Source organism: Neovison vison, chromosome 1 (assembly GCF_020171115.1).
Source record: "Neovison vison isolate M4711 chromosome 1, ASM_NN_V1, whole genome shotgun sequence".
Lineage (NCBI taxonomy): Eukaryota > Metazoa > Chordata > Mammalia > Carnivora > Mustelidae > Neogale > Neogale vison.
The window spans coordinates 147,431,748-147,445,778 of NC_058091.1; the positions used below are offsets into that span (position 1 = coordinate 147,431,748).

Consider the following 14,031-nt stretch of genomic DNA (forward strand, 5'->3'; position numbering starts at 1 on the left):
TATCTAGGACGTCAAAACCAAATGCATCGAGACCCCTCCAAGAGTAGGACGTTGTACCACCCAGAACTTGTCCACACACAAACCCAGTTACATCTTCTCCACGAAACCTTCACTTACTCAACCGTTAAAAAAGGACATACTTTTGCTTGAAGCGGATTATTTATAGTAGCTTCGGGTAGCCTACTGATTGGGTCGAAGCAAGCCATCCAATCAGCCAATGAAAAGCTAGATCTTCAAGAATCTCCTACATTCGCATTTGTGACGACACACTAAATTAATCCAATCGTAAATGACCTTACTAACCTCGCTGGAATACTGCATCTATAAATGAACGTGCCCTTACCGAGACAGACTCTATACCCCCAAGTTTTAGCAATACTGTAGTTTTAGTACAAGGATGCCCGAGCCAGCCAAGTCCGCTCCGGCACCGAAGAAGGGCTCTAAGAAGGCGGTGACCAAGGCGCAGAAGAAGGACGGCAAGAAGCGCAAACGCAGCCGCAAGGAGAGCTACTCGGTGTACGTGTACAAGGTGCTGAAGCAGGTGCACCCCGACACCGGCATCTCGTCCAAGGCCATGGGCATCATGAACTCGTTCGTCAACGACATCTTCGAGCGCATCGCGGGCGAGGCGTCCCGCCTGGCACACTACAACAAGCGCTCGACCATCACGTCCAGGGAGATCCAGACGGCCGTGCGCCTGCTGCTGCCCGGGGAGCTGGCCAAGCACGCCGTGTCCGAGGGCACCAAGGCCGTCACCAAGTACACCAGCTCCAAGTGAGCTTGACAAGTAAGCGTCCTGTCATCCAACCCCAAAGGCTCTTTTCAGAGCCACGCATGCTGTCAATAAATGAGCTATAATTCTTTCTAAAAGCTATTCTCAGATGTATCCTACCAAGCTTAAACCTAAGAAACTTAACTTTCATTTAAGGCGGCGGTGCTCATTTCCCGGTCAGTTACAACACCCACCATAAACTGAGCTCTCCCTATGAGCGAAAACGGTTCTATAGAACCATTATTCCTTTAGTTTCACGAAACTAATAATTCTAAATGAAAATGCCATTTCTAATGTAGACCTTCTGTTTCCGTGTGCAGGGCTCCAAATTCATTGTTACATTGTTCAGGAACTTGGTAAAGATCACTCCGTGGAAGCACATAATGGAAGGCTCTGAAAACTTCCGTTCAGCGCTTTTCACTTTCTTTTTAAAATATAGATATGGATATGTAATACGGAAAAAAAGCTGAAGACAATATGAGTATTAATGGAAATCTTACATCCGCTTTTCTGGTGTGCTAGTTTTGCAATTCCTCCCCTCTCTGCTGGGGGGGGGGGTGGGGTCTGTGCTGTGTCCTAAAGGCAGAGGGACAGGAAAGGGAACCTCTCCTGTCAGAGAGGGCTTCAAATCCTGTCACCTACTATAGCTTCTCTCCTAAGAAGTCCTATTTCATTTAATCTTTAAACGGGAGCATTTAACTGTAAAGCCCTCCGGGTCACAAGAATACAAAGGATTTTCCAAAAAGATTTGAAAGAACCAAATACAAATTCTAGAAATAAACCTAGGTGTAAATTAATTATATGAAAATTAAAATTAAAGGCTTGCTGGATAGGCCAAATAGTCTATCGACCCCAGATGAAGGATTTACATGAACTCTGTAAGCAGAGTTGATCCAAAATGCGGGAAGAGAAATGTAAAAGTGAATTTAAGAGATCTGGAATTAGAAGTAAATTTGGCTGCCATACATCTAATCAGGGTACCACAAAGAACCAGAGAGAATGGTTCAGGTGCGAGCTTTCAAAAATCATGGCTGAGAATTTTTTAGAGTTGTCAGATTATGCATTAATTAAAATTAATTTAATTAATTAATTAAAAATAAATAGAGTGAAACTCATACACCAAGGGGAGTCACTCTGTCACATAGTGAACTAACCCCCACAAATTCTCCCAACAAATGTAAGGCTGATTTTCACAAGGTTCTGCTTTCTATTCAGTTCTGATAGATGACATCAGACTAAAACACTGTAATAAACTCTTGGGCATAATAATTAATAAAGGTATATAATAAGTATAATATAATAAGTGTATATAAATAATTTGATTACCAAACCTTGTCGATTCTAATCAATATTGATGGACTATCTTCTCATTGCCTATAATCCTACCATTAAAAAATCAAAACATTTGATATTCTTTCCAATGTTTATTTCTGTTAATTACTTTCATCACGTTACTATGTTAGCTAAAATCACAAACTATTTGCCATGTTAGGTATGCTAGCAGACATCACTGTCTTTGTCTTCCTTCTCATGGAAGTGACTTTGGTAGGTCATGCCTTGTGAAAACCTTGTTTGCCTGCGTGCAAATGTCAGCATGTAATCAGTATGTGTTGATTAGTTTCCTTCTAAATATATTTGAAGAGTTCTTATTAGTAATGCTGTGTGAACTGTTGCATTTGATGGAATCATGTGCTTTTCCTCCTTTATCCTGCTCCAACGCAGTACAGGTAGATTTCCTAGTGTTCCTCCATACTTGCGTTCCCAGGCCAAATTTTATTTGGTCGTGTTCTGTTATTATCTTAAATATTGGCTGCACACATTTTACTGTTTCAGAGGTCTTTTACCTCCTCTGTTCACAAATAAAATCATGGTGATTTTCTCTTTGGGGTTCATCCATGGACATGGTGTCATTAGGATTAGGATAATGTCAAAAGCTTAATTGTGGTCCTTCCTCTATACTCTACTGCTGCATAACAAACTACCTAAAAAATCGGCAGCTTCAATCAACGAACATTTATTATCTCATTTTGTTTCTGGGTTGTCAGGAATCCAGAAGTGACTTGCTGGGAGGTTCTGACCAGGGTCTCTCATGAGGTTGGAGTCAAGAAGTAAACATGGGCTGCAATTACCTGAAGGCTTGACTGTGTCTGGAGGGTCCCCTTCTGAAGTCTCTCACTCCCATGCTACCCTGCTGGCTCTTGGCAGGAGGACCTCAGTAGGACCTCCATGCCCTGCCACTTGGGCTGCTCAGGAGGGCTAATGGACTCTCTTCCACAAAGACAAATCATAGAGAGAGTGGGGCAGGGATTAGCCACAGTCTCTGTGGCCTAGTTTTCAAATGTCACACACTGTCACTTCTGCCACTTTCTATTAATTAGAAGCAAATCACTTAAATGCGGCATATATTCAGAAGGGACCTGGCTCCACCTTTCAAGGTCAGGGGAGTACATTTGTGTACACAGTGCACACCGCCGCTTCATCTCTCTTATGCTTTAAATACTTGACTGTAAACAGTACTTGTGCTTTCAAGAGTAGATAGAAATCAGGGCACCTGGGTGGCTCAGTGGATTAAAGCCTCTGCCTTTGGCTTGGGTCGTGATCCTGGGATCCTGGAATAGAGCCCCACATCAGGCTCTCTGCTCCGTGGGGAGCCTGCTTCCCCCTCTCTCTCTGCCTGTCTCTCTGCCTATTTGTGCTCTCTGTCAAGTAAATAAATAAAATCTTTTAAAATATATATTTTAAAAAGAGTAGATAGAAATCAGCAGTATAATCACCTGGACCTAATACTTTTATAAGTGGTGGCTTGTTAAGAATATCAGGAAATTAGACTACATTGACCATTATCCACAAAGACCACAGAGACAAAAACCAATCAACCTCCCACATGATGTCCTGAGGGACTTTTCCCTGAGACTGTAAGGGACCAAACAGTGGTCTGTACACTTACATAAAACCAGCACCTTGCAGGTACTTAGAGAAAATACTGAATTAACTGAATGAATTCATCTGAGAACTCCTGACCAACTACCTGCACAGCAAATCTCCCATTCATGATGCTTGTAGGAATGTCCAACAAAACTGACAGGTGCAGTGCTCGCTTCGGCAGCACATATACTAAAAAACTGACAGGTGCAGGCGAAAAAAAAATTATAAGGGACAATAAATACAATAAAAAGGAAAAACTCCACAAAATACTTTGGTTTATGAAAATAAAAGAAATTAACAATATGGAAAAACACAAATTAATAAAATTTGCAGTTGGGCAAGAAGTTAAATTGATAGTTTTCAAAGGTAGAATTTGAATTGATGAATGACTCATACTTAAAAATAACCTACCATGTTCAAAGTGTAAGGTAACATATTAAGAGGTAGCAAAAAGACATTTTATTTTTTTATTTGACAGACATAGAACACAAGTAGGCAGAGAGGCAGAGAGAGAGGAGGAAACAGGCTCCCTGCCAAGCAGAGAGCCCAATGCGGGGCTAGATCCCAGGACCCTGAGATCTCGACCTGAGCTGAAGGCAGAGGCTTTATCCCACTGAGCCCCCAGGCACCCCCCAAAAAGACATTTTAAAAGAAGAAATTAGCATAATTTAGTCAGGAAGGCTTATTAGATCCTTGACACATGTCAAAATTCCCTATTCAACTGTACCATGGCAATAATTCAGAGTATTTCTTACAAATCAGTCATTCGATAGGTAGTCACTAAGTGTCTCTGGGACAGACACAGGCATGGGCACTAGAGATGTAAAGAGAGATGAGGTGGTTCTTGACCTTCTGGAGCCCTTAGGTTTGTAGACCATCAAGGGAAGTTACAGCTAATTGCTTGCTGTTTTTGTTTGTTTTATTATCATTCATTAAGACCTAAAAAAGTGTTTATCATTGGGGCGCCTGGGTGGCTCAGTGGGTTAAGCCTCTGCCTTCAGCTCGGGTCATGATCTCAGGGTCCTGGGATCGAACCCTGCATTGACCTGCATCGGGCTCTCTGCTCCATGGGCAGCCTGCTTCCCCCCTCTCTCTGCCTGCCTCTCTGCCTACTTGTGATCTCTCTCTCTCTGTGTGTCAAATAAGTAAATAAAATCTTTATTTAAAAAAAAAAAATGTTTAAAAAAGTGTTTATCACTCTTTGGAAATATGCTGGCAGATTAATAGATTTGGGCTTATATGGGAACTATAAAATTAAGACAGATATTCACCCAAATATTTGAGTAATAAACAGAATAAGTAATACTAATATCATTGTGACTTAGTATAAAGTTAAGGAACAATCCCATTAGCCTGTCCTCATGTCCAACATCAACTGCAAATTTGATGGGCCTCCAAAACCATCCTCATATTTGGTAATTCTTTAAATGGCTTACAGAATTCACTATTATTATACTCAAGGCTGGGATTTATTATGTCAAAAGAATACAGATTAAAAATAAGCTAATTTCATTCCTGTGTGGAATTTTAAGAAACAAAACAGAACACAGAGGAAGGGAAGAAGAAATAAAATAAGATGAAAACAGAGGGAGACAAACCATATGAGGCTCCTACCTCTAGGAAACGAAATGAAGGTTGCTGGAGTGTGAGGGGTGGGTGGGGGATGGGGCAACTGGGTGACAGGCATTAAGGAGGGCACTTGATGGAATGAGCATTCGGTGTTCTATGCAACTGATGAATCACTAAATTCTACCTCAGAAACTAGTAATACACTATATGTTAATTAAATTCAATTTTTTTTTAAAGATTTTTTATATTTGTTTATTTGACAGAGATCACAAGTAGACAGAGAGGCAGGCAGAGAGAGAGAGAGAGAGGGAAGCAGGCTCCCCGCTGAGCAGAGAGCCCGATGCGGGACTCGATCCCAGGACCCTGAGATCACGACCTGAGCCGAAGGCAGCGGCTTAACCCACTGAGCCACCCAGGCGCCCCTGTTAATTAAATTCAATTTTAAAAAAACCTTTTTTTTTTTTTTTTTAGTATATGTGCTGCCGAAGCGAGCACAAAAAAAATTTTTTTTCTAAATAAACCAAGCTAAGAGGCACATGAACAGAGTCTCTAAGGGGTCCCAACTCAGAGCTTCTAGTAATCCTTTTCCTTTATGGGTGTGGGAGTATTAATGCCTCCTGCAACACAACATTACAACAACACAATACACATTGCCAACCACAGGCCTTTATCACATAAACATGGCTGACTGTTGACTGTCCACGTGCATGATCTTTTAGCCCACAGTTCCTCTGCAGGAAGTCCTGACGCCACATGGCCCAAAGCTAGCAACATAAAGGACGTTATTACACTCTCCCATGCAGCCCAAGGCCTCTTCCTAAACAGATACTCTCGTGCATTCCAAGGGCCCAGACATCACCTCCCAGCAAAAAGCAAAGGCCATACCTTCCTTTGGAAAATGTTAGTGCTTTATTACACACATAGTCCTAAAAAAAATCTACATTTTTATGAATTAGATATCTGTCATTGACCATAACTTGAATTCTCCAACTATATGCTTTTTTGATGGTTCTGTTCCATAGTTTTGGCTATTTAGATCGACTGTGAACCCAAAAGTTTTATACCAAGAATTTTTTTTTTTAAGATTTTTTTTTTTTTTTTTTTTTTTTGAGAGAGAGAGAGGATACGAGAAGAGAAGGTCAAAGAGAGAAGCAGACTCCCTGTGAAACTGGGAGCCTGATGCAGGGACTGCAGGATCATGACCCTGATGGAAGGCATTGCTTAACCAACTGAGCCACCCAGGAACATTCTTACTGAAGGCTGTTTTTTGTACTTTATTCAGATGAACGGCTTCAGCAGTCTCCTCCTTGACTTATACTCCCAACTGCCTTCCAAACCCTGGCTGCAGGAAAGAAAACTGAGAAGTGGAGATCCTGCTGGGGAAAGTTCTGAGTTCCTGACCTTCATTTTGCTGGCGTGGGTGAGTGGCGCTACACGCGAGAAAGGCTCTCTTTGCTTTACTTGAACAGCAGCATTTGAGTGACTTTTCCTTTCATAACCATGACACCTGCTACCATGGATAGGGAACAGGAATTGTGGAAAAGTGAAGGACTAACGTTTTAGAATTTTGTCTAAAAGTTCAACCATGATGGTTAAGCTGTGTTTCGTAAGTACAAAACATTATGTCTCACAATCAAGTTATGGCTACATTTTAGGAAAGACAAAGGAGCATAGGGGGAAGAATAAAGGTGAGAGAAATGAAGAGACTCAGAAAAAACAGAAGCAAATGGCTACTATGAAAGGAGAGACAGAGCCTGAAGACCCAAGAGAAGCCAGAGAATGCTAGTCGGAGAAAGCTGAAAGGGAAAAGAGCGAGATGAGGGGATAGACCTTGTCATGTTTGGGATGCTTCATCTGGGTGTACCACCTGTTACACATGAAATACTCCCCACATTTCTCAGGTGTTGGGTGAGCGGATGGATTACAACGCTACCACATCTGGGAGACACTCTCTGACCAGCACAAGTAAGATGGCGCCCTTCTATCCCATTCTTATGTTGTTCACTTTTCATTATACTTAGCAAAACTGTTAAGAATTTGTGTATTGTTTGTTTCCTCTTTCCATTCTCCAGACAGTATGCTCCACTAGTATGATTAGTCTTTTTTGCTGCTGACTCCCTATGCCTAAGGCTGCTCCCCGCACACAATGGGCTCTCAATGAGGTTTTGCAGCAATTGTACCTTATTAAAGTACACATATCCTATAAGAGCAGAGATAGAGGCCCCAGGAGAGTTGTTGCAATGGTTCAATAAACTAAGTGATTCAGCCTTTTGGAAGCTTATTTTTCACATCTATACAACAATAAAATAATTCTAAGAAGTAGTGTACTATTAAGCATGAAGCGAGATAAATCATGTAAAGTTCTTAAAATGCTTATGGACATTTAGTATACACTTAACAACTGTTAGCAACTACTGTATTTTCTTTAGTCACTGAATTAAAAGAACAATCAGAGTAGTCAGTTCTTCTCAGGCCAAAAACTAAAGAGAAATATGAGCTTTGAATGCTCAAATCCCAACTCAAAAAGTGTATTTGCGGGGATTTGGAACAAAGATCACCTTGTTCTGGAATATCTGTTGACTAAGCATGGTTTGAGACATCTGTTCATGCTAAAGATGACTAAGGCATAGGTAATATTGGAGTAAATAGCTTATGAATATGTGTTAAAAGAACTCTTCCTTATACATCAAATATCAATACTGATGGCAAAATGGTATGGAAGAAATAAACCATTTTTATTCCTTCAATTATAGGAGAGAGATGAATGCAGAGAAGAAATGAATGCAAACAATAATGGAACATGTGGATGAGCTCATAAAATTTATGAAGTATAAAGTCTGATCTGCCTGAGAATTATTGATTAGTGTGTATATCCTGCTCAAATCTAACCCGCCATGGTTTGTTTTTGACTGATTCATCAGGAGAGCCTAAACAGCCTAAATAAAAGTGTTTTAGCATTTTTCACTGTGGTTTTGCTCTAATTATAAAAATAAAATTTACTTCCTTACAGGCCCAGCGACTGGGAATTCGTTATTTACCACGAGTACCTTTGATGGAGAAGTCTAAGTGAGGGCCACACGTCTGTAGATGAGATGTTATGAGTAATAAAATCTGGAGACATAGAATTCTGCATTCAGTGTCGAGTCCAATCCTTCTCCTAGATCTCGCCTTTCCAGACATACAATTTATTTTTCCCTTTATCCTCTGGCGTCCAAGTCTCAGTGGGTAAGACCTAAGCCCTGTGGAAGGTAAACGGCTTGGTTTAGCTCAGCTGCCATTGGCGGAGTCACCCCCAGCATCGGAACTAAGGGAAACGCGACACTTCAAAGCAGTCCCAAACTCCAGCGTGCACCCAGTCACCTGAAGTAGTCTGTAATCTACTGGGCCCCGCCTCCCGGATCCTGACCCGCTAGATCTCTAGTCAGATCCGATTGTTTGCATTTCTCTATTACCCAGGTGCTGCTGATGCTGCCGGTCCGGGGACTCGCGCCAGAGAACTGAGATTTCAACCAGAAGAGGGGATTTCCTTGAAATACTAGTACCAAACACCAACGCAGTCACACTCAGGTGTAAACTGACTGCAAAGGCCTACCAATAGGCAGCGGCCATTAGCCACCCTCCGCGCAGGCGTGCAAACTGCCCTGCGCGCCGACAATCCCAGCCCCCTCACCCTCTGACTCCTGGCCACGCCCTCCACACCGCCCCCTCACTGGGCCGTTTCTCCGCACCCGTCCCGCCCATTGCACCAACGAGCCTTACGGCACATTACGTCCTTCCGGCCCCCCCCCGTGGGGTCGCGCGTCTTCTGGCGGCTTCCGGTCGCCTTAGGTTGGGCGGGTTCCCGCGGCGCCCCCTGCTGGTGCGCAGAGGCTGGTCACCCCAGCTCGCGGAGCTGAGGCTTGACCTTCGCCACAGGACACTGGGCGGTCTGTAGAGAAGAGCGCCGGGCCAAGTGCTGTCTCGCCCAAGCAGCAGGACAGGAGTGTCCTTGGTGACCCTCCTGCCCGGCTGTGGGTGAGCCGGCCCCGTCCCTCTGCTGTGGCCGAGGGACCCTCAAGTGGACTCCGCGGGGCAGCGGGCTTGCACACCCGGTACTCACGGTCCGCAGATTTCTAGAGCATTTCCTGCGAATGTTTGAATATTACATGGGTTTTTTTTTTTATGGTATTCATTCTAATCCATGTCTTTAAAACTGCTTTTAGTTGGAAGCATGTGAGAAGATTTTTATTTTTACCATCTTAGAGAAATTTTTCCTGTGGCTCTTTAGATGATGATGATAGAGAGCAGTATATGTGAAACTGGTTTCTTTGTATCTATTGTTATTTTCCTGAAGCTAAGGCTGAAATTTTGAAATTATGAAATGTGTACCTTGTAATAAATCGTATATTCTGTGTACGTTAGGTGCAGCAGTCACAGATGAAGTATGTTTATCATGTTCAGTTTTCTATAACGATAAGCATTTTCCTTGGTTGGTATATGAAATTCTAAGAGTCGGATGCTAAAAGCGTGGCCTGTACTTATAAACATGAAGTTGTATGTAATTCCGGCAGTTCCTGCTATACATAGCGGCTGTGTGGTCAGGTGCGTCAGGATCCTGAATGTTACATCCTATCAGTGGATTTTTACTTTGCCATTGTGGATTATAGTTCTTTCTCACTTTCAGAAGTTCTCTTTCATTAGTTTTAAAAATGGACCTTGTTTTGAATGTCCCTTGAATTTTGCCTGTGTTATTCCTTCAATATCTGACATTATATGTCTGAGGGAAAAGAGAAGATCTTCTTTTTTTTTTTTTTTTTTTTTTTGGAAGCCTGAGTCTTCATAGTGTGGTTTCTTCCTCTATTAGGTCACATTTATTATGAGTTTATATTTGGACACCCCCAAATTTCTAGGAGAATGCCTGGCAGGTAATATGTGCTCAATAAATAATGAATGCTTGAATAGTTAGGTGATAGATAGGTAGATAATAGATAACTTGTGTGTAACCCAGTAACTTGGGTTAAAAATGCTTCCTTCCTGAAGAGGTTTAAGTTTACCTCCATGAGGCACTAGAGGGCACCCATCGCCCTTTAATTTCAAGCTTTCACTGAAAGTCCAGACTCTAGGTCTTTAGAGAAATCCTTATAAATTTCCTCTGCCCTTCTCCATGGCGCCACTTCTGAGGCAAACAGGTTTCCTTTTTAGAAATTTTTGTTAGATTTTTTTTTCTTCCCCTCAAGGCTAAGCTTTCTCAGGAGCCCTGGTTCTGTGCTAGGTGTTTCCAGTTCAGTTGAAAGGCCTAGAATCCTGTTTTCCCCAAAGGGCTGACATTAATTGAAAAAGTGCAGAATCTTAATGACATTTGCCCCCCGGGAACCCAGTCTGATGTGTTTGTCAGTCAGGCTTCAGCTCCTAGGTGTGTATTGTTCTGGGAGATTTGGGGAGTTTTCCTTTGTTTCTTGTTATCTGGGCCGTGATGTGTGTTTGCCATTTTTCAAGCCCATTTTTCAAGCTATTTTGCTTCAATATGGCTTTCCAGAATATCTTGTTGTCCACACTGGAACCAGAAGTCCTTACAGTGTACCTGTCTTTAGCCTCTAATATTTTGAGCCTTAAGAATTGTTTAATATTGCTATACTTGCTATCTCTTGGCAACATTTTCCAGGCATATTTTCCCCCTCACCCTTATTTTTTTCTTTATTATTACTTTTTAAATCCATGCATGATTTGTTTTCAGACTCAAGAGGCACACTATATAATACATTTCGTATTTTACACACTTTTTTGATTTATAGAAAAATAATAAGCATCATAAAAAGATAAAATACTGTACATATTCCAGAACTCCAATGTCAGGGAAGAAGAATTCCTCTGTACTGCAAGGTCCTTTTAGCTGGACTGGAATCAAATTGGTATGGGACAGATTAACAGTTGAAAATTAAATTTAATACTGTACGTACGAGGAATCCACATAGATGCAGACATTTCAAAAATAGGCAAAATAAGGTACATATGTTATTGTGAACTAAGGAGACTGGGGCAAGCGTCTCGGACTCGAGAGGGAGAGAAGGTAATTCACACGGGGGATAAGAAGAGCAGATGTTTGGTAATTAGATGTTTGCCCTACCATACAAATGAGTCACTCAGATAAAATTTATCTCTGTTAATAAACCTTATTCTAGGAAAGACCACCAGTTTAGATTCTTCTGTTTGGCTAAGGGAGAGACAAAAATCTTCTTGAGATTGCTGGGTATCAAGTGTCTTTAGCTCAAAGTAATGCACATGCCAAGTGGCACATTGGGTGGGGGGAGGGCTGTCCTGAGCCCCTTCAGTTTCCCCATCTAAATGCCCTTGGGAGTTTCACATATTAAGAGTTGAGCAGGTAGGTTTTTTCATCTCATTGATCTAGTCTCTTAGTCCTGACAAACTCACTTCAGGAGGCTGTGATCCACTTATATTCTCCGAGTTTGGCCTGTGGTTTAAGTAACCAGTTGTTATATAAGAGGCATTTCTATGGAAACAAAAGCAATGGTTAATGATTGGGTCAAATGTTAACCCATTTTTTGAGTCTCAGGATAGCCAGTTGAGAAGATTTCAAGATGTCAGTTTGGAAGCATCTTCAACTAGAGTGAGAGCAGGTACTGGCAACCTGACAGATTTTCCTAGATTGTAGTTCAGGTGTTGCTGGTGATCTTTTGAGTGGGCCATAGAGCAACAGGACAAAAATGGTCTATGCATGAGCTTTATGGCAGTTTCTTTACATCAGGTCATTTATACTTAGTTTTCCAGGGCTCCAGGAGAAAAGGAAGTTTTAGTTCTCAAAAAATTCAAAGTCAGAAAAATGGAAGAAAAATCAAAATGTTAGTTTGGAGACTTGTAGACAGGAATTGGAGGACACGAGAGGAAATCCTTATCTAGTTCAGTTTATAATGAATAGTATTAAAATCTTATATCTACAAAGACGTGTTATTGAAACAGATTTTCTCTCTCTACCCACCCTCATTCTTACCAAAGAGAGCTATATTAACAGTATTTTGTTTTCAAAATAAGTTTTTCAGTTTCAAAAAATCTTGGCCTGGTTATTTATATAAGTCCTCCAAGAACATGGTTGACCCTACAGATTTTTTAAAACCTGCGTTGCTGGAACTTTTCAAAGGTATCTCCAGATGGAACCTTTAATAGCCTCTCAAGGCCAGAAACCCAGCCAAATCCTTGCCATCAGACTTGACCTGCAATACCTACACATTTGGGTGTAGGTGAGTTTCTCTCTCCTCAAGGTCCCCAGAATATCCTGAGGTTCCTGCACCTGCCGGGAGGTAACCTCTACTCACCTAGTAAGATTGTTTGGAATTCTGAAATCAAGGTATCAGGGTGATATTTCCAAGGGGCTTATTGTCTCCATAAACTCAACCTTAGTTCCTTAAAGCTGTCTGGTCATATCTGAGTCTACGCATGTCTCTCAAATATGACATTTCAGTCAAAGCCTCGGTAATATAACTATTGTTTCCAATTACGTCTGTCACAAGGAGAACAAATGTTTATTGAATTTATGCAAATAAATAAACTGCCACAAAAATATAAGAATTCTCACAAATTTTCTGGAGCATTCAGGTAGGGAGAAAAGCTACATTTTTTAAAATTTGTTCACAAAGGTGTATTTTGTCAAATTGCTATATGTCAGCTTAAGAATAGATGTTTTCTTAAATCTCGAAAAAAGCGAAACATTTTTTAAAAGTCAGTAATGTTTGAAACAAAGACTCATAAAAAGTATAATTATCTTCCTCAATTCATTCCACCCCATGTTATTAATAATTTTTGTTCTGTTTGAATACAACATTTACACCAGTTCTGGAAATTTTTACATAGTTCAGCTCTTGGGTTTTGTTTGTTTGTTTGTTTAGAGAAAGAGTGTGAGGGGGGCGGGCAGATGGAGAGAGGGAATCTTAATCAGGCTTCTTCTCACAACCCCAAGATCATGAGCCGAAATCAAGAGTTGGATGCTTAACCGACTGAGCCACCCAGGTGCCGCAATGTAATTCAGTTTTATGATCTTAAGTTTACCAGAACCCTCTACTCAGAATATTTTCCATGAGTTTCACTAAAGATGAAGCACATTAGCAAGAAGCTCCTGAGTAAAACTAAAATTGTCTGTAGGGATACCTGGGTGGCTCAGTTGGTTAAGCCACTTCCTTTGGCTCAGGTCATGATCCCAGGGTCCTGGGATCAAGTCCCCTATCGGGCTCCTTGCTCCTTGCTTGGCAGGTACCCTGCTTCTCTCTCTGCCTGCGATTCGGCCTGCTTTGTGTACTCTCTCTGACAAATAAATTTGAAAAAATAATAAAAATAAAACTGTCTGTAAATGATAAAAGACTTAAAGATGGGCACAGTGAAGGATCTGGTTAAAGTTCATTACAATGCAGTTCACAAGGAAATTTGGTTATTTTTGTGACATACAACACTTAAAGATAATAACATATCAAGACATCAGATTTCTAGGAGTTTCACATAATTTTAGATAAGAGATCCACATAAATATAATCTAACAGGGCTTAATATCACTTTGTTGACAGTGCTTCCCATGTAATTTCACATACCAAATAAGCCTAATTAGTTTTATTGCTCACAAAAAAAAAAAAAAATTAATGTTTCTGGGGCCTGGTGGGAAATTTCACTTAGCTTCTGGTTGAAAGACTTCATTTTAGAATTTGATTTTAGAAAGTATGTCTAAGTAAAAACACAAGATTTGAACATTTCTTTAAGTAGGACCACCATCATTATAAAGCAGTATT

General features: G+C 41.0%; 1 protein-coding gene and 1 long non-coding RNA gene across 2 annotated transcripts; one reads left to right on the forward strand and one right to left on the reverse strand.

Moving 5' to 3' along the window:
- The first annotated feature begins 309 nt into the window (after positions 1-309).
- LOC122914023 (histone H2B type 1-C/E/F/G/I) lies at positions 310-8,396 on the forward strand. Its single transcript, XM_044260669.1, has 2 exons — positions 310-787; positions 6,549-8,396. The coding sequence occupies exon 1, from the start codon at positions 398-400 to the stop codon at positions 776-778; it is 381 nt and encodes a 126-aa protein (XP_044116604.1). The 5' UTR covers positions 310-397; the 3' UTR covers positions 779-787; positions 6,549-8,396.
- LOC122914399 lies at positions 8,247-8,876 on the reverse strand. Its single transcript, XR_006385793.1, has 2 exons — positions 8,719-8,876; positions 8,247-8,505 (listed from the first exon to the last, which is right to left on the reverse strand). It is a non-coding gene; the product is annotated as an uncharacterized LOC122914399 (long non-coding RNA).
- Positions 8,877-14,031: the final 5,155 nt, after the last annotated feature.